Source organism: Peromyscus maniculatus, chromosome 1 (genome assembly GCF_049852395.1).
Source record: "Peromyscus maniculatus bairdii isolate BWxNUB_F1_BW_parent chromosome 1, HU_Pman_BW_mat_3.1, whole genome shotgun sequence".
Taxonomy (NCBI): domain Eukaryota; kingdom Metazoa; phylum Chordata; class Mammalia; order Rodentia; family Cricetidae; genus Peromyscus; species Peromyscus maniculatus.
In genome coordinates, this window is record NC_134852.1 from 157,097,465 (window position 1) to 157,124,081 (window position 26,617).

At 39.2% G+C, this 26,617-nt stretch overlaps 1 protein-coding gene across 4 annotated transcripts in view; it reads right to left on the minus strand.

The window, feature by feature from the left end:
- Kdm2a (lysine demethylase 2A) overlaps positions 1-26,617 on the minus strand; it is an 88,832-nt gene that overhangs the window by 39,638 nt on the left and 22,577 nt on the right. For 3 of the 4 annotated variants that reach the window (XM_076556821.1, XM_076556830.1, XM_006980554.4), the window contains exons 3-7: positions 10,093-10,231; positions 9,157-9,235; positions 8,533-8,579; positions 3,200-3,378; positions 342-448 (exon numbers count right to left, since the gene is read on the minus strand). In XM_076556821.1, the coding sequence (XP_076412936.1) occupies positions 342-448; positions 3,200-3,378; positions 8,533-8,579; positions 9,157-9,235; positions 10,093-10,231 (551 nt within the window). Of the gene's footprint in view, positions 1-341; positions 449-3,199; positions 3,395-8,532; positions 8,580-9,156; positions 9,236-10,092; positions 10,232-26,617 lie in introns of those variants that run through there. The other variant, XM_042258858.2, reaches the window with a different exon arrangement.

Genomic DNA, 26,617 nt, shown 5'->3' on the forward strand with positions numbered 1-26,617 from the left:
GCTTCTTGGCTGTCCTGGAACTTGCTAATTAGACAAGGCTGGCCTTGAAACTCAGGAGACCTAGCTGCCTCTGACTCAAGGCATAGGCCACCATACCCGGTTAAAGAAATGCAGTTCTAAGTCACATTTCTAGGACATACAGCTTTTTCCCCCTTACTTGTGAGAACATGTGCTATGTAATTTCTCACATACTTTTGATACTATAAAGTCCACTGTTTAAACAATCTATTGATTTGATGATTTAGCACAGAGCAAAGCTTGAAAGGGACAGACTATTTCCTTGCAACCACTTTTAAACCCCACAGAACACTTAGGAAAGTATACAAGAATGAACAACTTACTTTTGCACTTTAGGGTACTGCATCTCTAAAATGGCATTTGTTGATTCAGTCTGACTTTCTTTCAAGTGCCTTGGCCACATGTTATCTACCCAGTCAATGAAATCCACCTTTAAAAAGGAAGAGACATTTAAGAGGTGCAATTACAGAGAATTTTAAAGTCAAGAAAAAACAACTCCTTTAAATATACACAGCACAAAAGAAAATTTTAAAATCTGTGAGCCTTAGAAACAAAAGACAAACGTTCTGGAAATAGATAAAAATGAGAACAAAGACTAATAGTTCCATTAACATAACTAAAGCAAGCACTGGACAAAATGGATTAAAAACAGTAGTTTAGAACTAGGAACTTCCTTCTGTCAATACTGGTTTGGTAGGTTGAAACTGTGTGAATGTATAAAATTTTTAAAGGGTAGTTTTTAATGGTAACTGTAAACTCACTGTTAGAGTTAGCTAAAATATAAAAAGATCTGAGCTGGCAAGATGGTGTAGAAATAAAGGCACATAACACCAGGCCCAACAAAGTCAGTTTGACACTGCATCTCACATACTGAAAAGAGACAACCAAGCCCCTTACATGTGTACCATGATGTTCACATGCACACAAACATAAAAATAAATGTTTTGTTTGTTTGTTTTTTCAAGACAAGGTTTCTCTGTATAGCCTTGGCTGTCCTGGAACTCACTCTGTAGAACCAAGTGGCCTTTTTTCTTTTTCTTTTTTTTTTTTAAAGAGTATCACTGAGCAGTGGTGACACATGCCTTTAATCCCAGCACTCAGGAGGCAGAGGCAGGTGGATTTCTGAGTTCAAGGCCAGCCTAGTCTACAGAAGGAGGTCCAGACAGCCTAGGCTACAGAGAAAACCTGTCTCAAACAAACAAAAAAAACCCCTACTACTACTACTACTACCACTACCACTAAAACAGAATAATTAAAAGAAAAAATTCAGTATGTGACATAAAAACTACTGGCTTAGCAATCATAAGCTCCTGATTTATTGATGATGGTGTGATGGTTAACTCTAGACAAATATTAAAATCTTTGAAATGGCTAGGCATCTTAGTACACACACACACACACACACACACACACACACACACACACACACACACACACACACACACACACACACACACCACCAACAGGGTTTCTGTGTTGTTTTGGAGCCTGTCCTGGAACTCACTCTGTAGACCAGGCTGGCCTGGAACTCACAGAGATCCGCCTGGCTCCTGAGTGCTGGGATTAAAGGTGTGCAGCACCACCACCCAGCTTTTTTTTCTTAATAATCTTATGTTTACTTCCTGTCAACTAGTTCCTTGCTCACCTCTTGACCTATGGTTCACTTTACTTAATCCTGTTTACAATATTCAAGTAGAAAACGCTTGGATTAAAGGTGTGTGCTAGGGCTGAGCAACACCACAACTAGAAACAGGTTTTTCCAGTAAGTAACATAATCTCAGTATTCATAGTGTGATCAAATATCCTGCAACAATTATAAGCAATTAACATGTAATAATTTTCAAGATCAAAGGATATAATTAGAATTTCAATGGAAATAGAATAAAACACTGAGATACTGGCTTAGACTAGAACAGTCCAAGCTCTGCTATACTAGGTCGAAAACGTACGTGAATTTTTTTGTGTTTGGTGTTTTGAAACAGTCTCTCTATGTAGACCTGGCTGGCCTAGAACTCAGCAATCCACCTGCCTCTGCCTCCTCATATGCCCCCAGGCCTGGCAAGTTTTTATTGTTTTTTGTTTTTTGAGAAGAGGTCTCACTCAGCTGAAGATGATCTTGAACCCCTGATCCTCTTGCCTCCAGCTCATATATGCTGGGATTGGATTACAAGCTTGTACCCCTCTGCCCAGCTCTTTTTGTTTCTTAGGAAGGTGTATATACAGATACATTCCAAAAGCGAAGCCAATTCCTCTTCCTGAATAGTTTTCTCAATACTGAGTAGATAAACCACTACTTTCCCAAAAGGCAGGTAAAATAAAAATTAACTTCAGGAGAGTAGAATATCAAAAACAATTGAAACCAACTCATTTATGACTACTAATTACATACTTGAACAAACTGTTACATAAAATGCTCACCTGGAGAAGTGGATGGGTTGGGGGTGCAAAATTTACCTTGCTCTTGATATAAACCTTCCCTTAGTTTCTCTCTCTCTTTTTTTTTTTAAGATTTATTTATTTATTATGTATACAGTGTTCTGTTTCTATGTATGCCTGCACACCAGAAGAGGGCACCAGATCTCATTATGGATGGTTATGAGCCACCATGTGGTTGCTGGGAATTGAACTCAGGACCTCTGGAAGAGCAGTCAGTGCTCTTAACCTCTGAGCCATCTCTCCAGCCCCCCTTAGTTTCTCTTTTTTATTTGCTTTGATTAATTTATTTTTTTGAGACAGAGTCTATCTTATGCAGCCCATGCTATCCTAGAACTTTCTATGCAGACCAGACTGGCCTCAAACTCATAGAGATTTGCCTGCCTCTGTCTTTTGTGTGCCAGGATTGAAGGCCTATGCCACCACACATGACATAACCCCCATCCCAATAATTCCCTTAAGTTTCTTAGCAAACATTAACCTACAGGACAGAAATTCCTTAAGTAAATTTGCCAGTAACATTTTAAGATTCTTATCTATCACGGGAAAGGTCAAGTTCCCAAATTAAGTTCTTGGAGATTTAGATCAGAATAATTCTAATAAGATTTATTTTGGAAAATGAAGTCTTTTAAAAATGAGTTACTATTATCCAATATTCTTTTCAACATTTAACTTAATCTTGGCATGTGTAAAGCTATAAAAATTCTCCCAATATAAAGACCTTCTGGTAAAAATGATAATGACTAACCGTGGAAGGTCGCTGCACCATGTTCTCAAGCCTGGTGTGGCTAAACTCTAGGCTGATGACATTATAGAGTTTCTCTCGTTCCTCCTCTGGGGTCTCATAGTATCGTGTCCATTGAGCCATGGTCATTTCAATGCCCTTCTGTGTGTTCACATCCATGACATCCACCATCCGACGACTCCCTACATGAAAGAAGCTCTATTAAGCCGAAATTACTCTTAAGTATATTAAGCATACAAAACACAATTCAAAATAAACTAACCTTTCTTACTTAAGGTAATTAGTAACACACAAGGAAATTATTTGAGGATGATCATAACCACATCGGAGAATGAAAAGGACAATGGGCAAAGTTAAAAATACTCATCACCCCCTAGGCCACGTTTACTACACTGTCAAGTGCTGAATCTTTTTTTAATACCTCACATAATCCCACAATTATACACGATAAATGTCACATATTTATTTCATAAATGATAAAACAGGGATCGGGTAACTTGCAAGACAAAAGACTTACTAAAATATACTGTTTCAGTGAAGGTTTACAGACTGACCTAATCTGTCTCAAGAATGTCAGTTAAGAGTCACTTATAGTGGCGCATCCCTTTAATCCCAGCACTCAGAAGGCAGAGGCAGGAAGATTTCTGTGAGTTCGAGGCCATCCTGGTCTACTGATTTAGGACAGTCTGGGCTGTTACAAGAGAAAAAACCCTGTCCTTAAAAAATCAAATAAATAATTTTTAAAAAGTGTGAGTTAAGGTTCCTCTAGTTAGTGAATATCAATTTAAATTTCTATCCTTCATTTTAACAGAGTTTGTTTCTCCAATCCTGTCAATAATTTTTTCTAATATAAACCCTCTTCACATTTCTTCATATTTACAGTCTGATAAAGCTACTATGCAGACACAAAGCTCCATCAGTCTCCCTCAACCATAACAACAACAAAACATAGCATGCTGCTGAGTGTTGGAGAACACCTTTAATCCCCACGCTCAGTAGGGAAGAGTCGGGCAAATCTCTATAAATTTGAGGTCACCTAATCTACACATTTCCAAGCCAGTGATACATAGTGAGATCTTGACAAAAAGACAGAGAACGAGTGAGTTACCCAATTTATAAGACTAAACCATACTACACCAGGTAGAAAAGAGGCTGTATACTAAAAGGTTAATAAATAATTCCAAGATCAGTAGATGAATGACTAAACAAAAAATGGTCAATTATATAATGAAGGGACATAAAAGAAAGAAGTACTGCCGGGTAGTGTTGGTGCATGTCTTTAATCCCAGCATTCAGGAGGCAGACCTAAGTTCGAGGCCAGCCTGGTCTACAGGACAGGTCCAGGACTGCCAGGGCTACACAGAGAAATCCTGCCTCAAATAAATAAATAAATAATAAAAGTAATAATAATAAGTACTAATCCACACTATTACAATCACAATCACAAACCTGGCAAGTATGCTATGTGAGAGTCATAGATGAAAGGCTACATATCATATAATTCCATTTATATGAAATACACATATTAGATAAATCCAGATCTAAAAAGCATCAGATCAGTGGTTGTCAGGGGACCTCCAAGAAAGAGAATGAAAAATGACTGCTTAACAGGCTTTTGTTTTGAGTGATAACGAAGTTCTGCAAGTAGATAGTGATAATGTCTGCACACTGAATAGATGTAATGCCACTGAACTGTAAACTTTAGTTAACCCCCCTCGTGTCTCTCTCCCCTCTTAAATTAAAGATAAAAGCAAATGTTTTCCTTCAAGAACTCTGGGCACAACAAAAGCAATTTTATTCTCTGTGTTATCAGAGCATTCAGAACTCTGTATCAATTAGATGAAGAATATTAACAATCATAGGAATAGCGAACAAAGTCTTAGAATGCAGTGTTTTGACAGATACTGCTTCTGTTTCTTTTTCTTTCTTCCTCCCACCCCAAGATTTATATATTTTATTTTATGTGTTTGAGCATTTTGCCTGCATGTATACCTATGTACCACAGTGTCTGATGTTTGTGGAGGGCAGAAGAGGGTGTTAGATGCCCTGGTACTGGAGTTACAGACAGTTATGTACTGCCATGTGGGTGCTGGGAACCAAACCCAAGCCCTCTGCAAGAGCAGCAAGTGCACACCTGGGCGGTGGTGGCGCACGCCTTTAATCCCGGAACTCCGGAGGCAGAGGTAGGCGGATCTCTGTGGTCTACAGAGTGAGTTCCAGGATAGGCTCCAAAGCTACACAGAGAAACCCTGTCTCGAAAAACCAAAAACAAACAAACAAAGAGCAGCAAGTGCTATTAACCAATGAGATATCACTTCCAGCCCCAGACACTATTTCTGTGTACTTCACATATAAGAGACATGAACCACCACATCTAGTTTTTAACTTACTTGTATTTGTGGAAATTCAATGAGTTTCTTAAAAGCATATAGTAGAACTGTTTTGTTTTTTTAATCTATTCTGCTAGTATTTGCCTTCTAATTGAAGATTTTGATTTATTTAAACTTCAAAGAGCCCCTTTTTGTGAAGAGTAACTTCTCCCTTGATTCATTCAAGAGTTCTATCTTTAGCTTTTGCAATGTTTCATTTTAATATGCTTTGGTGAGGGTCTCTGAGATCATTGTGCATTCTGGATATTTTTATTCATGGAATAAATATGGAAAATTTTCAACAATTATTTCTTCAAGTATTTTCTCTGCCTCTCTCTCTTTTAATATTCCCACAATGTACAACTGTCTGCTTGACACTGTCAAACATGCTTCATCTTTTGTCTGTTTTATACTGCTGTAACAGAATACCTGATAGTCTGGAGCTCATGTTCATCTTGCCTCTCAAATGCTGGGATTATAAGAGAGCAAACTACAATTGGTTTGCAAATTTAGGACAGTTGTTTTATGTGTTTTATCTTATTGTTTTCTGGGTATGAGTGTTGCTTACATGTATGTCGGTATGCCACTGTATACTATTTTAGTCTCTATTTTACAAAAATCTTTACAAAATCTAATCTTATGTCTTATGTTTTTTGAGCCTGCATTTAATCCTGAACATGTATGCTCAACATGTAACTTTCTCCATGAATACAATTGCTTTTGAATATCCTAGTCTTGAATGTATGTTTAGGGGAAGGAGTCTATCAGCCTTTTTTGTTTGTTTGTTTGAGACAAGGTTTCTCTGTATAGACCTGGCTGACTTGGAACTCCCTTTGTAGACCAGGTTTGTCCTGAACTCAGAGATCTGCCTGCCTCTGCCTCCCAAGTGCTGGGATTAAGGGGGGGGGACACCACCACCACCACGGGTGTCTTTTGAGACAAGGTCTTTCTATTATATCTTCCTTGTACCATCACACTTGACCTTCTACCAGCCTTTTAAATCCTAGAGAAGTCACTGAGGTCAAACATAAGGGCACTCTAACAGCTTAGAGGTAGAGAAACAGCAATCTGTGGCAACAGCACAAGCCCCAATATTTCCACAAGACCTTTCTTACCCACCTCTGGCTCCAGTAAAGCTGTGTGTTGTGCTTTTGGAAAAAATATGTACAACTGCTTCATGGGTTCTGGTTGGTGAGAATTTGGGGATGTGGAAATCTGGTCATTACTATGCTAAAACCTGAAATTAACTTTATTGTCAAAATCTTTCCCTGGCCGTTGCAAAATTCCACAATAGTTGTAACAGATGGACGCATTCTATCAAGGAAATAATCACATAGATGGAGAAGAATCTTGCCATATACCCAGAAACTTCACTGAGTCTATATTTTAAGTTATAGGAGACGATTCTTGTGGAGGTCATTTGTGAAGTGCAGTCATAAGAATATCTAAGCAAGGGGATACAAAGAGGCTCAGCAGTAAGAGCAGTGGCTACTCTTTCAGAAGACCCCAATACAATTCTCAGTACCCATGTTAGGTGGCTCACAACTACCTGTAACTCCAAAGGTTCCAATTCCTCTTACCTCTGTGAGCACCTGCACTCATATATAATACACACATACATATGACTAAAAAATAAAAATCTGCCAGGTTGGTGGCGAACACCTTTAATTCTATCACTTGGGAGGCAGAGACAGGCAGATCTGAGTTAGAGGCCAGTCTACCAAGACAACAAGAGCTACATTTGAGAGACCCTGACTCATAAGTAAATAAAAAGGAATTTTAAAAGCCAACACAGGAAAGCTATGGCTGTCTACTGCCTTACTTTCCTAAAGGTTACTAAGAAAGAAATGAGAGGGATTGGAGAGACATGGCTCAGCGGTTAAGAGCACTGGCTGTTTTCCCAGAGGACCAGGGTTCAATTCCCAGTACCCACATGGCAGCTCATGTAACTCCAGTTCCAGGGCACCTGACACCCTCACACAGGCAAAACACCAATGCACATAAATTTAAAAAAGAAAAAAAGAAAGAAAGAAATGAGAAACTGAAGATATAACTCAGTTGCTGAAAGAATGCTCACCTAGCATGGACAAAGCCCTGGATTTGATTGATCCCCAGCTCCAAATAATCTGGGTATGGTAGCAAGTGTCTGTTAACTGCAGCACTCAAAAGGGACAGGTAGGTAATTAGTTTAAGGTCATCCTTGGCTACATGGTGAGTTTCAGACTAGGCTAGTTCACATGAACCTCTGTCTAGAAATCACCATAAAAATAAAGGATAAGAAGTGAACTTCTACAATGTTGAGTACTCAGAGTAGCTAGGCCTCCTAAAAGAGCTGTGCTTGAAAGGAATAGTAAGGATCACTCAACAGATTTATTAAGCACCTGGTCCACAAGTTGTCCTAGGTACCAGTAAATACACGGGTGACAGGTGCTTAGAATAACACAGAGCATTAGGGCATGAATAATACAGGCATCAGAGAATTTAGGCTGTCTGTGACTTTCACCTCTCAGATCAAGCAAGTTTACCCAGCAGTCAAACAAGGATCTAAGTGGCAAGAGGTGGTGCTACAATATTTAATTTCCAAACTAAGGAACAGTACTATCATATACTACAAATAGCAAGAATCAAAAGAATTCCTTTTTTCCTTTCTATATTTGTTGGAAATACAAAATGCTTTATATCATTTTACCGCCTGATCACAGAATGTAACAGTTATCACCCATGTTAGGATTTTAATGAACTAAATTTAAAAACTTTTTTGTCTTTGAGAAAAATTTCCCCTGAATATGCATAGTTACTTTCCAACTTCCTCCATATATAGTTGTTCAATTTTTTTTTTTTTTAAATAGACTCTGGTGTTCCTTTGAGAGAATTCTGAGTTGCTCATCAAATAGTTCTTTTTAAGGAAATATATACTTTGATGTTCCTAAACCTCAAAGATGAAGAGGCCAAAAGTTTATTACTTACCCACACACATTTTGACATCATTCACTGTGAAGTCTGGATCCGGCATCCTATGAAATAAATACCAGTAAATGGGAAGCACTACTTTTCTAATCAGTATGGATCTTTTCTTAAAAGTATGGAGAACTCTACAAAAATATCACAATCTTCATGTTTTGCATTAAATGCTTTTAAATATAAATATATTTATATAGGTAGAAAAAACAAAATGTTAGTAGCAATTATTTAAGAGTGATAGATTCGCCGGGCGGTGGTGGCGCACGCCTTTAATCCCAGCACTCGGGAGGCAGAGCCAGGCGGATCTCTGTGAGTTCGAGGCCAGCCTGGGCTACCAAGTGAGTCCCAGGAAAGGCGCAAAGCTACGCAGAGAAACCCTGTCTCAAAAAACCAAAAAAAAAAAAAAAAAAAGAGTGATAGATTCAAGAGACTTAAGCTTTTTTAAGCTCATCTACACTTTTCATTTCTGTGTATATGAACCACTTTTGAAACAAGACACACACTTCACAAAGTAACTGGGAAGATATTTTCTATTATCTACTGCTCTGAGTTCTCAACACCGCCATTTTCTGAATCCCTGAGTGTAACAGCCACTTTGTAACCATCTCAGGCCAGCCACAGAGCACTTACTTTATTCCAAGTCCATCAGAATTCTTGAAAATCAGAGGGTCTCTCAAGCCACCCCGCTGGATATACTCTACATTAAAATCTGAAACCATAGGGGAAAAAAATATTAGAGAGGAATCACTGAAAAAAGGTAAAAAGATTATAAAATAATTTTTTTGTTGTATGGTTTTTTGAGACAGGGTCTCTCTGTGTAACAGTCCTGGCTGTCCTGGAACTTGCTTTGTAGACAGGCTGTCTCTGACTCCCAAGTGCCCTCACACCCAGTTTATAAGAGGAAATTTAAGTACACATGTATTGATAGTGTTTGTAACTCTGTGCTTAAGGTTGTGATCATACAACTTTTGTGTGTTACTAAGAAGCATCTCTTAGGAAATATGGACAACACACTGAAAATCAGGGTTTGAGGGTAGTAGTTACTTAAGCAAGTGAATGAGTCCTTCACACATCCTAATTAGAAATTATCAATGTGTCTCTTAACAGACAAAATAGTCTGAACATTATACATCCAATGTCTTTTTGCTAAGGATCAAAACTACATGACACATGAGGAATCCCACCTCATAAAAGGGATTTCATTGTACCTTCTTCTCCCTTTCCCTCTCACCAAGGTTTCTTATAGCCCAGGCTGGCCTTTAACCATTCCTGATCCTCTTGTCTCTATCTCCCAAGTGTTAGGATTACAGGCACATGCCACCATACCTGTGCTATTTTTAGTTAAACCCAAGCCAAGAAATGAGAAAAAAGGCCTTATCCCCAGTAACATTCTTATTCTAGTAAAAGACTACTTAAAATTTAGCAGAGAATGAGCATTGAAACAAAATAAACAAATATCATCAACAGGCAATATTTTAAAGTTGTACAGATGCTAAACTCACAGTTCTCAGAGTCAATGACTTCTTAAATCAAGGGGCTCAGGATCTAAACCAAAATGATACTGACCTTTTCCCTCCATAAAAGTAACAAAATTGGCATTATATTTGTTGGTGTGAAGCTTCTCTTCCAAGTCAAAAGTTCTTTTCCCTTCAATTTCATCATCTGAAATACCATCGTCTTCATAGCGACGTCGCATGGTACCACGCTGTAAAAGGATACAAAGATGAAATCATGCACTCTGCTTCCTCTCTACTGCAAGTCAATGCTCCCTAGATGTAGACTATGAGTTCCAGTTTTAGTTGCTAGTTTAAATCATCCACTTTTTCTTTTCTCCAGGCTCAAGATTAACTGATATTCTCAGAATGCACAAAATAGAACAAAGTTTTAATAAGCTACTGAACTTCCAACCTATGAGTTTACACTTTCTTTTGTTTCTGTTTTTGCTTTGTTTTTGAGACAGGGTTTCTTTGTGTAGTCCTGTATATCCTGAAACTCACTCTGTAGACCAGGGGTGACTCAAACTAAAGAGATAATTCTGCCTCTGCCTCTGGGATTAAAGGCATGCACCACCATGCCAGCTGAATTTTATTTTTGCTACCTCTTTAAGCCTAGAGATGTAAATTCACAATAAAAATATAACCAATTCAGATCTATTAAATATCTATCATGGCTTCTCGGAATGTGGACATTTAAAGACATTCAAATAAAGGCTGGAGAGATGGCTCAGTGCTTAACTGCATACTACTCTTTCAGACGTTAATTCGGTTCCCACTACCCATGTCTGACAGTTCAATTGATTGTAACTTCAGCTCCTCCAGAGAACTAAGGCCTGTGTCTGTCCTCATATACCAGCACTCACATGCACAAATTCATACATAGACACACACCTCCATATAATTAAAAATAAATGAATACACAATTTAAAAAAAACATTAAAATATATAGACAAAATTTTTCATTGAGAAGAAATTTATCTAAAATTAAATTTGTAAAACAATCTCAACAGTAGCCTAAATTAGGGGTGGGAGATGGCTCAGAAGTTAAGCACTGTTTGTTTGTTTCTTTTTTTTTTCTTTTTCTTTTTTTCCAGACAGGGTTTCTCTGTGTAGTTTTGGTGCCTGCCCTGGATCTCCATCTGTAGACCAGAATGGCCTCAAACTCACAGAGATCCACCTGGCTTTGCCTCCTGAGTGTTGGAATTAAAGGTGTGCGTCACCACTGCCCAGCCCAAGCACTGTTTCTTTCAGCAAATACAAGTTTAGTTTCCAGCACCCATTATCAGGTATCTAACAACTACTTGTAACTCCAGTTCCAGGGTATTCTAAGGGCACATGCCGAAACCCATGAACATATACACCTAATTAAAAATAAAATCTTGCCATAATAGACTGAATTCATGAGACAAAATAAATCTTTCCTCTTTAAAAAAATAAAAATAAAATCTTTTGCCTGGTGGTGTTGGTGCACACCTTTAATCCCAACACTCGACAGGCAGATCGCTGTGAGTTTGAGGCCAGCCTGGTCTACCAAGCAAATTCTAGAACAGCTAGACCTATTATACAGAGAAAGCCTGTCAAGAAAAAACCAAACAAAGAAAAAAAAAACCCTTGAGATTTGTGAAATTTCATGTCTAGAAGTAAAAACCTTAGAAGGAAATGACATGATCTACATTTAAAATTACACCTCCGGGGCTGGAGAGATGGCTCAGCGGTTAAGAGCACTGACTGCTCTTCCAGAGGTCCTGCGGTCAGTTCCCAGCACCCACATGGTGGCTCACAGCCATCTGTAATGAGATCTGGTGCCCTCTTCTGGTCATACATGTTGTATACAAAATAAATAAAAATATCTTTAAAAAAAATTACACCTCTAAACACATACACTCCTGCCCCTCTCACCTCTACATTGGGGTTCCAGCCAAGTTCAGTTTCCTTCTAAGCATCTGTGTCACCCCATTTATACTGAGAGAAAAATTATGTCTTTGTTTCTGAATGCACTTAAGAACTTTTAAAATTTCTGTTTTGTCTTTGAAATAAGGTTTCATCTGGCTGGCCTACAACTCCTGGATCCTGAAATCCTAGATTCTGTCTCTTACTGTCAATAAGCTACTTAATAATGATAATAAAAAGAGACCATGAAATGGGGTTTTATTAGGATTATTTATAAGGGAAACAATGTAAGAAAAACATATAGGGGCTAGAGATGTGGGTCAGTTAGGAGAGTACTTGCCTAGCATGCATGAAACATGGGTTCTCCAGCACCAAACAAAACCAATCCAGAACTTGGGAGGTAAAAGCAGGATTCAGGGTCATCCTTGGCTACAGAGTTTAAGGCTAGTCTGGGCTATTAAAAAACCCTATCTAAACAACGAATTCCCAACATTCAAATATATTACCAACTGTCATTCTGAACATGAACCAATACTGTACTACACTTCTATTTTGCAAAAAAAAAAAAAAAAAAAGGGGGGGGGAGCTTAAGTGTCTAGAGACAAGTCCTACACCATGTTCTCTTCAAATAGGAGGCAAGAAGTTTCTCGTTTTCCCAGTAGGTCTCTAATATTTCTAAGTTGAGGCCTTATTTTTTGTGAAGAACTTTTAAAATTATTTTTATTTTATGTGCATTGTTGTTTTTGCCTGTATGTATGTCTGTGTGATGGTGTCAGATCTTAGAGTTACAGACAGTTGTGAGCTGCCCTGTGGGTACTGGGAATTGAACCTGGGTCCTCTGGAAGAGCAGCCAGTGCTCTTAACTGCTGAGCCATCTCTCCAGCCCATGGAAAGCTTTTATGAAGCTGCTTTTTAAAAATTTATTTATTTTTATTTTATGTGCATTGGTGTTTTACCAGCGTGTATGTTTGTGTGAGGGTGTTGGATCACCTGGAACTACAGTTACAGTTTTGAGCTGCCATGTGGGTACTGAGAACTGAATCCGGGTCCTCTAGAAAAGCAGCCAGTGCTCTGAACTGCTGAACCATCTCTCCAGCCCCATGAAGCTGCATCTTAAAGCATCATTACACCATGTCTAATCCAATTATAAAAATCTACCAACTGCAATTTAATATGAAGTGGTCATCCTGATAAGATGTTAAAGTACCCCTGGCTTTATGTGGCAGAGGTATGTATACCTAACAAAAATGAAAAGGTTCAAACATTTTTAAACCCCACTTTCAAAGATATATGACATGCTTGCACATGCTGCTGTGAATCTCAGAAACTATTTCAGAAGTGATCAGAAATGAATGATATACATTTATGTGGCACTTTTAATGAGAATGTCCCCCACAGGCTCTTAAATACTTGATCTCCAGCTGGTAGTGGGATTTGGGCAGGTTTAGGAGGCGTGGCCTTACTTCAGTTTTATTTGTTCGAGACAGGGTTTCCCTGTGCAGCCATGGCCATCCTGGAACTTCTCTGTAGACCAGGCTGGTCTTGATCTCAGAGCCAAGTACAATATTAGTCTTTTAAACTCTTAAAGCCCTGGCTGTGTGGTGGTAGCACAAACCTTTAAATCCCAGCACTTGGAAGGCAGGGGCAGGCAAATCACTGTGTCTCAAGATCGGTCTGGTAGTATACAGAGCCAAAAAAACTAAGACTGGTATCATTTCTAGTTTGCTCTGTCTGCTTCCTGGTTGGGGTTTAAGATTCGAGCACTCCCCAACCCCAGAAAGACAGTCATGGTATGTACTCACTCATAAGTGGATTCTAGATATAAAATAAAGAACAATCAGACCACAACCCATAGAACCATGGAGGCTATATATATAGCACAGAAGTCCCTAGGATGACTGTGGCTTATAATAAATTTCAGTTTTACTCAATTATTGAAAAAAAAATAGCCAAATGAATAGAAACACATGAACTATGAACCAAAGGCTGAGGGGCCATTATCAGGCCCTCTGAATAGGTGAGATAGTTGATTGGCTTGTTTAGTTTGGGAGGCAACTAGGCAGTAGGACCGAGTCCTGTGCTCATTGCATGAGTTGGCTGTTTGAAACCTGGAGCTTATGCAGGGACTCTTGGCTCAGTCTGGAAGGAAGGGACTGGACCTGCCTTGACTGAGTCTACCAGGTTGATCACAGTCCTCGGGGGAGGATTTGCCCTGGAGGAGGTGGGAATGGGGGGTGAGGTGGGGGTAAGGGGAGGGGGTGGGAGGGGGGAGAATAGGGGAACCCGTGGCTGATATGTAGAACTGAATGGTATTGTAAAATAAAATTAAAAAAAAAAAAAAAAAAGATTCGAGCACTCATCTTGATGCCCTAGTCCCCAAGCCTACCTGTTGCCACATTTTCCTGACATGATAATGATAGATTCTTATCTCTCTGAAACCATAAACTCAAATAAACTCTTTAATAAATTGCCTTGGTCATCAAGCTTTATCATAACTATTTCTATTGTTGTACTGATTACAATTTGCAACGGTAAAAATTTAATTAGGAGATATGGAGAGATAGCTGAGTTACTCTCACAAAGGACCTGGATTTGATTCTCAGCATCCACACAGCAGCTCACAATCTATAACTCAAGTTTCAGTAGATTTTATGGCCTCGCTTCTCGCCTACTTGGGCATCAGGCACACATACACAGTATAGAGACATATATGTAAGCAAAACATATATACACATAAAATGAAATAAAAATAAACCAGGAAATAGCATAGGAAAACACTATTTCTGGAAACTTTTATTGCAACTAAGCATATCCAAGTATTACTATATTAAGTGCATTTCCAGGCGGGGTGTGACTCAATGCTAGAGAGTTCCTCTAACACAGACATGGCCCTGGGTTCCACCCCAAGCACCACTTGGGGGAAAAAAAGCTTTTGCTACTCTACAAATCAGCGAAAAACACTGTAATATACTAAACTTTCTACCTAATCTATAAACTAAGCAAAACTGCATATATACAATCTATAATCTACAGACTGAAAACTAAGCATTAAAGAAGTTAATTCACGCCAGGCAGTGGTGGTGCATGCCGGGCGGTGGTGGCACACGTCTTTAGTCCCAGCACTCGGGAGGCAGAGCCAGGCGGATCTCTGTGAGTTCGAGGCCAGCCTGGACTACCAAGTGAGTTCCAGGAAAGGCGCAAAGCTACACAGAGAAACCCTGTCTCGAAAAAACAAACAAACAAACAAAAAGTTAATTCCCCTTATCATATCATCATGCTGTTATTACAGTGAGCACTGAATATCTTCTGCCACCATCTCATCTACAGCCAATTCAGGCAAAAAAAAAAAAAAAAAAAAAAAAAAAAAAGGCAAATGAAGACATCCAAATCATCAGCTACGGATACCGGCATTCTTTCCTCCCCTCCAAACAGATTTTGCTATTCACCGTAAGGCTCACTCCATAACGTGAAGGGCCTGCCTTGCCAGCAAACTGGTCAACTATTCACTTTGGAGCTGGCATAAAGATTACTGTTCCAATCCTGATCTTACAGAATTTCTTGGGTCAAAGCAACATTTAAGAAAAGGCCAGGCATGGTAGAACATGGATACAATATAATCACTCCCCAGCCTTTCATAGCCAGTGGCGCCCAAATGTTTGGCCAGAAATTCCACATAAAACCTGAAAACTTAAAAAAACAGAGTCAAACTTGGCTTCTTGGTAACCGCTTTTTCTCTGATGGGCTCTGTTTGCTGGCAATTAGCAGAGGCTCGGCTCCTTTAAGAGACAGTTTCCAAACTCAGCATTAGCAGCAAAAACCATGCAGCTCTTTTAAGAGGTCCTATTGCCAAACACTTAAATGGAGTTTATGAGTAGTGGGTGGCACACTACTCGGTGACAGCATCGACCTAAAACCTCCCCAGATCTGGTGGCAATACACATGGCTCCCCCCAGTACCTCTACCACGAAGCTAGACTCTCAGAAAGCCAAGAAATGGGGTGGAGCCAGCTGGTTCAGTGTTTAAAAATATAAATAGGTTTGGGAGAGTAAAGAGAAGGTATAGACAGTCATAAAAAAGAAATATACAGGGGCTGGAGAGATGGCTCAGAGGTTAAGAGCACTGACTGCTCTCCCAGAGGTCCTGAGTTCAATTCCCAGCAACCACATGGTGGCTCACAACCATCTGTAATGAGATCTGGTGCCCTCTTCTGGCCTGCAGTCATACATGCTGTATACATAATGAATAAATTAAAAAAGAAATACACAGTTTTAAAAGGAAGTGAATATTTTTTAAAAATATTTTTTAAAAAGTCACGTAAAGATGGAAAACACAGATAGTCTGGATACTGTATGTTATTGTGTTATCTTTGAACTGTTTGACAGCTGAAGAAGGAGCAAGCTGCTAAGAGACATTTTACTATAAATGTTGCTGGATTAATCCAATCTATATATTTTGAAAATGCCTTGACTTCAAAATTTAAGTCAAAAGATATGTTACTTTGGAGAAGAGGTTCTGCTTTTACTTCCACAGGAAATAAGAAGCTGTGGATTCATTCTGGGTTAAGAAAAATCAGGTTTGATCCCCTGAAAAATCTCCAACAGGAACATATGACTCAGGATACAACGTTCTAGAGCGCTTCTGTTGCAGTTTCCTCTGAGTTCTGCATCGAGAAAGGCTTCAAGGCTGCTGGCTGAGATGATCCAGCTGCACAGAATACTCCAGTCAGGACTTGACCATAGTCCTAAATTTTCTCAAGGTTACCAATGCCCCCAATCAGCAGGATGTAGCCTAAAAAACTACACTCACATTCCCAAAAAAATGGATTATGGATGTTCGTCTTTGTTTAGGGGATTTAGTTACAAATTGTTACTGGTCATAGTCAGTCTCTTTCTAAAAGAAGAAAGAGGGATATGATATAGAAATGATAGGAAAAAAGGGTAGATTATTGAATCTGCTTTAATTCAAAAAACAACTATTAGTCTTACATATTTTACATTAGTATGCATTTTGGTTTATTGATACAAATTTAAAGTTAATTTTATTTGTTTTTTTAAAAGATTTATTTATTTATTATGTACACAGAAGAGGGCACCAGATTTCATTACAGATGGTTGTGAGCCACCATGTGGGTGCTGGGAATTGAACTCAGGACCTCTGGAAAGTTAATTTTATTATAATGCATGTTTATCTCTACTCTTGTTTAGGGTATTATGTTTTATGTAGCTCATTTAAAAATGTAATATATAATTAAAGAAATACAATTTGAGCCGGGCGGCGGTGCTACACACCTTTAATCCCAGCACTTGGGAGGCAGAGCCAGGCGGATCTCTGTGAGTTCCAGGCCAGCCTGGGCTACCAAGTGAGCTCCAGGAAAGACGCAAAGCTACGCAGAGAAACCCTGTCTCAGGAAAAAAAAAAAAAAAGAAAGAAAAAAGATAGAAATACAACTTGAGCCAGGCAGTGGTGGTGCACACACTTTTAATCCCAGCACTCAGGAGGTAGAGCGAGGGGGTTCTCTGTGAGTTCTAGGCCAGCCGGGTCTACAGAGCGAGATCCAGGAAAGACGCAAAGCTACACAGAGAAACTCTGTCTCAGAAAAAAACAAAAAACAGCTTAATAGTAATCTTAATAATCTAACTTATAGTCATGTTAAGTTTCCTAGGTATACAGTTATATTTTAGATGATAGGTAATCTTCAAAACACTTCAAAGACCTACAGAATTTTAAAATGTTTTAAAAACTTAAGACTTTTTATGACAATGAGACATGTCTGCTCCTGGCAGCACCATTCTACTTCAAAGATGATGATGGGCATCGAAGAAACTCCATATGGAGTTTGTGGCAAAAGTGTCCTTGCCTCGACTGCTTAACAGTATGCTATATAAACTGGACATGCAGGACCCCTAGGAAAGTGACCACTGAACTTTGCAAAGAGAAGGCAAGTTGGTCCTTCTGGTTCCTGCTTTGCAGAAGAAACTGCCAGACATTCTGCAGGACAGAGGAAAGTGACTGATGAACTTTGTCATTAGACAGAACAGTACTTCAAATTTCCTGCTTCACTGAAAAGTCTGCCAGATACTCTAGGCCTATAGGCTTAAGATAGATGCCCCAATGTTAAAGAAAAACTTTGGGTGACTGTCCAGGCAGTCAGATGTCACTGTAATTTCTAGAATTTTGGAAGCTGCTAATAATGTACTTCCTGTTTACATAGGTAATACTATATTCTTCTGGGGTCTTCGATGGAGTTGAAGACTAGATAGTTATAGTTTTCCTTAGTTATAATAAAAGGTAAATTAGATATAAAACTTTAGATTCTCAAAATTTAGAATATTTTCTTTAATTTTGTCAAACACAAATAGACTAGGTATTGTAACTAATTCTTGCTTGATAATTGTTTTGTTGTATGTAATTTTAGTATGTTAAAATGAAAACCTTCCTTTTTGATTAGACAGAAAAGGGGAAGTGCTGTGGAATGATCTTTCCTATATGCTGTGAATATGTGTTGCTACCACTGGTTAATAAAGAAGCTGTCTTGGCCTATGGCAAGGCAGGTTATACCCAGGTGGCATCTCCAAGCAAAGATACAGGGAGAAGAAAGGTAGACTTGGGGGGAGATGCTAAAAGCCTCCCAAGGAGCAAGATGTAATAGAACACAGGTAAAGCCACCAGCCATGTCGTGATACATAGATCAATAGAAACAGGTTAATTTAAGATGTAATAGCCAGGTGGCAGTGGCGCATGCCTTTAATCTCAGCACTCGGGGAGGCAGAGCCAGGTGGATTTCTGTGAGTTGAAGGCCAGCCTGGGCTGCACAGTGAGATTTAGGACAGGCACCAAAGCTACACAGAGAAAAAAAGTGATAGCTAGGGTAGTAGTGGCTCACGCCTTTAATCCCAGCACTTGGGAGGCTGAGGCAAGCGGATCTCTGTGAGTTTGAGGCCAGCCTGGTCTATAGAGCGAGATCCAGGGAAGGCACCAAAACTACACAGAGAAACCCTCTCTGGATGTGATAGCTAGCTAGTGGGAGGGAGATATTCAACTGTCTACACAATGGCCAGTGTCTTCAACAAATACTGCTAGAAAAACTCCAAATTCACATGCAAACAAATAAACTTAAAATACTAACTGTATGTTATCTGGAAGCAATGGCTCATAGACCTAAATGTGTACTACAAAACTATGCAACCTTTCAAAGATAATATAGAAGAAAACCTATGTTTGGCAGTGAGGAGTTTGGGTTTTGATTTTATTTGTGAGACAAGGTATCATGTAACCCAGGCTGTCTCACACCTGCTTTGTAACCATCCAATGGTTCCCTTGAACTCCTGATTCTTCTGTCTCTACCTCCTTCAGTGCTCTAGTTAAAGATGTGTACCACCATACTCTGTTTCTTGGTTCTAGAAACACCACCAAAAGCATCACCCATGAAAGAAATAATTGGCAAGTGAAGTTCATTAAAATTAACTTTTTCCCATTGCCAAAGACACTGTTAAGGTTTGTTTGTTTATTTATTTATTTATTTATTTATTTGTCCATAGGTTTTTCGATACAGAGTTTCTCTGCATAACAGCTCTGGCTGTCTTGGAACTCACAGAAATCTGCCTCTGCCTCCCCAGTGCTCAAATTAAAGGCATGAGCCACTACACAGAGAAACCCAGGCTCGAAAAACAACAAAGAAACAAAATAAACAAACAAAAACAAAAACAAAAAAACTGGAGAGGGCAGACTATTCAAGAGAAAAGAATTATCAAAGCAGAAAACAGAAAAGAACTAGACTAAAGTAGGAACTATTTCAACAGAATAGGAATCATGGGTTAGAAGAACAAGAGAGATTCCACCCACTATGGAGCTAAGACAAACTATTAATTTAAGAAAACTTTTTTAACACCATTACTGAGAAATGAAGAACCTGCAAATTTACACACTTATACAAAGAAATGGGGGGGGGATCATGAAAAATGATAAACTCAGTAAAGAGATGAGCAAATGATTTAAAAAAAAAAAGATTTATTTATTTATTATGTATACAGTGTTATGCCTGCATGCCAGAAGATGGCACCAGATCTCAATATAGATGGTTGTAAGCCACCATGTGATTGCTGGGAATTAAACTCAAGACCTCTGGAAGTACAGCCAGCACTCTTAACCTCTGAGCCATCTCTCCTGAGCAAAGAATTCTTGCCTTCACCTGTCCCAACCCAAATTACAAGTGGTACCTACTCCTTACTCTGAACAAACTTTCAGTAGCTCCCACCAGTACAGGTAAAATTTTTCAGACAAGATCCTTGATGCCACAAGATGGCAAAAAAAAAAAAAATCAACTGAACACACTACAATATAATCAATTCATTTGTATGGTTATGATTAACAAATTTAAAAAGACAGATTGATTCTGATATTTTGGGCTTTTTGTTTGTTTTTGAAACAGGGTTTCTCTGAGTAGCTCTGGCTGTCCTTGAACTCAGAGATCTACCTGCCTCTGCCCAGCTCTGACTATATATTTGTTAAAAGGTAAGACCTGTTTGACAAGAACTTTAAGTCTCTAAAGAAAGAAATTGAAGCCGGGTGGTGGTGGCACACGCCTTTAATCCCAGCACTCGGGAGTTCGAGGCCAACCTGGTCTACAAAGCGAGTTCCAGGAAAGGTGCAAAGCTACACAGAGAAACCCTGTCTCGAAAAAAAAAAAAAAAGAAAGAAAAAAGAAAGAAATTGAAGATATCAGAAAATGGAAGGATATCCCATGCTCATTGATAGGTACGATTAACATAGTAAAAATGGCAATCTTACCAAAAGCAATCTACAGATTCAATGCAATCCCCATCAAATCCCAACACAATTCTTCATAGACTTGGAAAGAACAATACTCAACTTCATATGGAAAAACAAAAAATCCAGGATAGCTAAAAGAATCCTGTGTGATAAAGCAACCTCTGGAAGCATCACTATCCCTGACCTCAAGCTTTACTATGGAGCTATAGTAATAAAAACAGCTTGGTACTGGCATAAAAACCGACATACAGACCAATGGAATCAAATTGAAGACCCTGACATTAACCCACACACATATGAACACCTGATTTTTGACAAAGAAGCCAAAACTATACAATGGAAAAAAAGAAAGTATCTTCAACAAATGGTGCTGTCATAACTGGATGTCAATATGTAAAAGATTACAAATAGATCCATATCTGTCACCATGCACAAAACTCAAATCCAAGTGGATCAAAGACCTCAACATAAATCCAGCTACACTAAACTTAATAGAAGAGAAAGTAGGAAGCACTCTTGAACGCATTGGCACCAGAGACCACTTCCTAAATATAAAACCAACAGCACAGACACTGAGCACAATTAATAAATGGGACCTCTTGAAACTAAGAAGCTTTTGCAAGGCAAAAGACACGGTCAATAAGACAAAAAGACAGCCAACAGAATGGGAAAAGATCTTCACCAACCCCACATCTGACAGAGGATTGATTTCCACAGTATATATAAAGAACTCAAGAAACTAGACATCAAAATACTGAACAATCCAATTAAAAAAATGGGCTAAAGAGCTAAACAGAGAATTCACAAAAGAAGAATCACAAATGGCTGAAAGACATTTAAAGAAATGCTCAATATCCTTAGTCATCAGAGAAATGCAAATCAAAACAACTCTGAAATACCACCTTACACCTGTCAGAATGGCTAAGATCAAAAACACTAAAGACGGTCAATGTTGGAGAGGATGTGGAGCAAAGGGAACACTCCTCCACTGTTGGTGGGAGTGCAAACTTGTACAACCACTGTGGAAATCAGTATGGCGGTTTCTCAGAAAATTGGGAATCGATCTACCTCAAGACCCAGCCATATCACTCTTGGGCACATACTCAAGGAATGCTCAGTCACCACAAAGATACATGCTCAGCTATGTTCATAGCAGCACTATTCGTAATAGCCAGAACCTGGAAACAACCTAGATGCCCATCAACTGAAGAATGGATTAAAAAAATGTGGTACATATACACAATGGAGTAAGTACTACACAGCAGAGAAAAACAATGACATTATGAGGTTTGCAGGCAAATGGATGGATCTAGAAAAAAAATCATCCTGAGTGAGGTAACCCAGACTCAGAAGGACAAACATGGAATGTACTCACTCATAAGTGGATTCTAGATATAAAGCAAAGAACAATCAGACTGCAACCCACAGAACCAGGGAGGCTACACAGCAGGGGGGACCCTAGGATGACTGTGGCTTATAATAAATTTGGTTTTACTTAATCACTGGGCAAGGCTCATTGAAACATTTCACTATTAGGATAAGAATTTGTACTGTATCAAGCTGGTAATAGAAAAACAAACAAACAAACAAACAAATTTAAAAAAAAGGTAAAACTATGCCAGATGTGGTGGCACATGCCTTTAATCCCATCCTGTTTGTTTGTTTGTTTGTTTCTGAGACAGTTTCTCTGTGTAGTTTTGGTGCCTGTCCTGGATCTCGCTCTGTAGACCAGGCTGACCTTGAACTCACAGAGATCCGCCTGGCTCTGACTCCCAGTGCTGGGATTAAAGCTGCTGCACCACCTGCACCACCTGCCCCACCACCACCACCACCACCACCACCACCACCACCACCACCACCACCACCACCACCACCACCACCACCACCACCACCACCACCACCACCACCACCACCACCTGGCTAATCCCATCCTTTAATCTACAGAAGTAGTTCCAGAATAGTCAGGACTATATAGAAACTTTCTTTAAAAACCAAAGAGGAGGGAGGACAGTAAGAATAGTGGGGTCATGGTGGTATGACCCCTTAATTTCAACACTTGGAAAGCAGAGGGAAGTGGATTTTTATCAGTTAGAGGTCACCCTGGTCTCCAGAGGAAGCTCAAGGTCATTTAGAACTACATAATAAAACCCTGTCTTTGTCTAAAAAAAGAAAAAAGAAAAAAAAACAAACAAACAAGCAAACAAGACTATAGATTTCAAAAGACCAATAGTTGCTGGTGGATACAGGAAGGGGAATACACAGTAGATTTTTAGGGAGTAAAACTACTCTGTACTGTACTCTAGTAATACAATTGTCAAAAGCCACAGAACTGTTTACAAGAGAATAAATACTTAGTGTGAACTTGAGTTAATAACTTGTTAACAGGGCTGGTGAGATAGTCCAGCTGGTGAAATGTGTGCTGTGCAAACACCAGGACTGATGTCAAGAATCCACAGAAAGATAGGCATAGTGGTGGTATAAACTTGTGATTCCAGCATCATGGAAGCCAGTGACAGGTGGATGGATCCCTGGAGCTACTCGCCTAACCAGTGAGTTTCAGGCCAGTGAGGGACTCTTGTCTCAAATAACAAAATGGATGGCCCCTATAAGGGAAATTTCTGACCTCTACACATAAGCATATACAAACCTACATAAATGGGAACACACACACACAAAAGTTATCCTTATTGGCCCATCAATTCTAATAAATGTACCACACCAATGCAAGAATGTTACTAGGAAAAACGAAGTGGGGAAATCATACTTCCCGCTCCATTATTCAACATACCTGTAAACCCAGCATTTAGAAGGTTAGAGCAGAAAGATTAAGAGCTCAAAGCCTGGCTGGGTGGCGGTAGCCTTTAATCCCAGCACCCGGGAAGCAGAGCCAAGCGGGTCTCTGTGAGTTCAAGGCCCAGCCTGGTCTACAGAGCAAGATCCAGGGCAGGCACCAAAACTACACAGAGAAACCTTGTCTTGAAAAACCAAAAAAAAATTCAAAGCCAGAGGCTGGAGTCCAGAGGACCTGGATTCAAATCCCAGCATCCCAGCACCTATAAACTGTCTATAACTCCAGTTCCAGGAAATCTGAGACCCTCCTCTGGCCTCCTCAGGCATTTCATGCATGTACGATATACAGACACACAAACAAGCAAAACCACCATAAATATAAAATAAAAATAATATTTAAAATTATATAAAATAAATTGCACTAAAAATAAAGATACAACTTACAGCCTGAGGGTATAACTCAATGGTATAACAACTTGCCTACCATTCACAGGCCCTGGGTTCCATTCCAAACAACACAGAAAATGGGGGTTATTAATTTGAAAGTCAATGCTGCCTGGCAGTGGTTGGTGCATGCCTTTAATCCCAGTACTCAGGAAGCAGAGGCAGTCGGATCTCTGTGAGTTCGAGGACATCCTGATCTACCTAGTGGGTTCCAGGAAAGGTTCCAAAGCTACAGAGAGAAACCCTGTCTCAAAAAACTGAAACAACAACAAAAAGGCATTACCAAAAGAAGGAGACACAAGTAGGAAACATTTTAAGCTTCACAACCTATGTAATATCTACGATAACACTTCAACTCAGTCACTGTACCAAGAAAGCAAAGTAGCACAGACAACATATAAAGAGCATAGCTTTTGTGTGTGTGTGTGTGTGTGTGTGTGTTGAAATGTCAATTTCATATAGTTTCCACGCCACAAAATACTTTCAAATACATACACACATGGTGGCAATAAACACAATAAGAAAGGAGAGAAACCATCCAAATGTCCATCAATGGATACATGAATAAACAAGATGTGGTACAAGATGTCCTTTAGCTGTACAGCAAGTGTTCAGTGGTGGTGCACTCCTTTAATCTCAGCACTGGGGAGGCAGAGGCAGGCGGATGGAGGCCAGCCTGGGCTACAGAGTGAGTTCCAGGAAAGGCACAAAGCTACACAAAGAAACCCTGTCTCAAAAAGCCAAAATAAATAAATAAATAAAATAAAAAAAGAAATGAAACTTACAAGAGAACCACAAACTCCTGCTGTGTCAAAAAGTCCAGGCACCAAAGATCACGTATGATTCTACTGTTAGGAAGCATCTACATTACATTACTCTAAGGAGTAAGTCCTTGCAGGCACAAGATCCAACTAAAATGGGTTTCAGAGACAGGGGAGTAACGGGGAGTAGTTGTTGAGTGAATATTAAGTTTCTTCTTAAGATGCTTAGAAATGGATGTTACAGGGTTTTTTTTGTTTTCTTTTTTGTTTTTTGAGGCAAGGTTTTTATTTTGTAGAGCTGGCCTGGAACTCACTATGTAGACCATACCATACACTGGCCTCCAACTCAAAGAGGTCTGCCTCCCTCCTGCTAGAATTAAAGACCAGCACAACCATACCTGGCCTACAAAATAGTCTGAATGTACTAAACACTATTGAATTGTACTGCTGAAAATAGTTAATTTAAGTTGTGATTTTTATCTCTATTTTCTTTTTCTTGTTGTTTGTTTTCTTTTCCGGGTGGACAATGAGAAGTTTTCTCTTGTGTAGCCCTGGCTGTCCTGGAATTCTGTTGACCAGGATGGCCTCAGACTCAGAGAGCCCTGAGCACTGAGATTAAAAGCATGAGTAATCAAGACTGTCTAGTTTTACTTGTTTTCAAAAAATGATAAGGACTCTGAGTTCAAGGCCGGTTTAGTTTACATAATAAGCCAAGTTATATCGCAAGACAAAAAGATTTTGTAAAAGTACTTTTATTTGGTGGACTTCACAAAATCAAATAGCCAGGTTTGTTTTGATGTGATGGTTGAAATGTCCACTGTTCTAGATAATGAGAGCTTACAGTCAATAGTCAAATGTAGTGCATAAGCCTGGACTGAAGGAGGAGAGGAGTTGGGGACAAGAGCTTTACATTTTTATTTAGGCCAGAGATGGTTCATACCTGAGCCTCAGAATTGGAGGCTAGCCTGGTCTACATAGTAAGAACCTGTCTCAAAAAACAACAACAAAGACTTATTTAGGACATTTAGGAACTTCACATCATTGGTTATTATAAAATGAAACTTTTCTTAGTTATGACAGTATATTTCTGGTAACATCATATTCATATTCTTTGGAAAGAAATCCTATATAGTAAGTCGGGCACAGTGCTATACACATGTAATGCCAGCACTTGGAAGGCTAAGGGAAGGGATCAAGAGCTACCAGGCGGGGCCAGATGGTGGTGGCACACGCCTTTAATCCCAACAGTCAGGAGGCAGGGACAGATGGATCTCTGTGAGTTCGAGGCCAGACTGCTCTACAAATCCAGTTCCAAAACAGCCAGAGTGGTTTACACAGAGAAACCCTGTCTTGGAAAAAAAAGGAAAAAGGAAAAAAAAAAAAGAGTTACCAGGTAGGAACTGGAGAAATGGCTCAGTGGGGTTGCTGCTTTGCTGAGGACCTGAGTTTGGCAGCCCCACACCAACATGGTAGCTTACAGTCATCTTTAACTCCAGTTCCAGGTGACCCAAAACATTCCTCTGGCCTCCACTGGCATTAAGTAAGCACAAAGTACACATACAAACATGTAGACAAAACATTCATATTCATATATAAAAACAAAAAAAAAAAGACTTATAGCTTATGTTATGAGACCATCTCAAAAATTTAACAATAAGTAAATACAATCTAGAGAAATTTAATTAAAATTATCTTTCATTTTATGTGTAGGGGTGTTTTGTCTGCATATATATCTCTGAACAACTTTCGTCCACAGAAGTCACAAGAAGGAACTGGAGTGACAAATGGTTTTGAGAACTGGGAACTGAACGCCAGGTCTTAAACAAAAGCAACAGAAGTGCTCTGAAATGCTGAACTCTCTCTCCAGCCCCAATCCACAGAAATTTTAAGTGCTCAAATAATTAGAGATATTGTACCATGATGCTCAAATTAGTTGCAAAT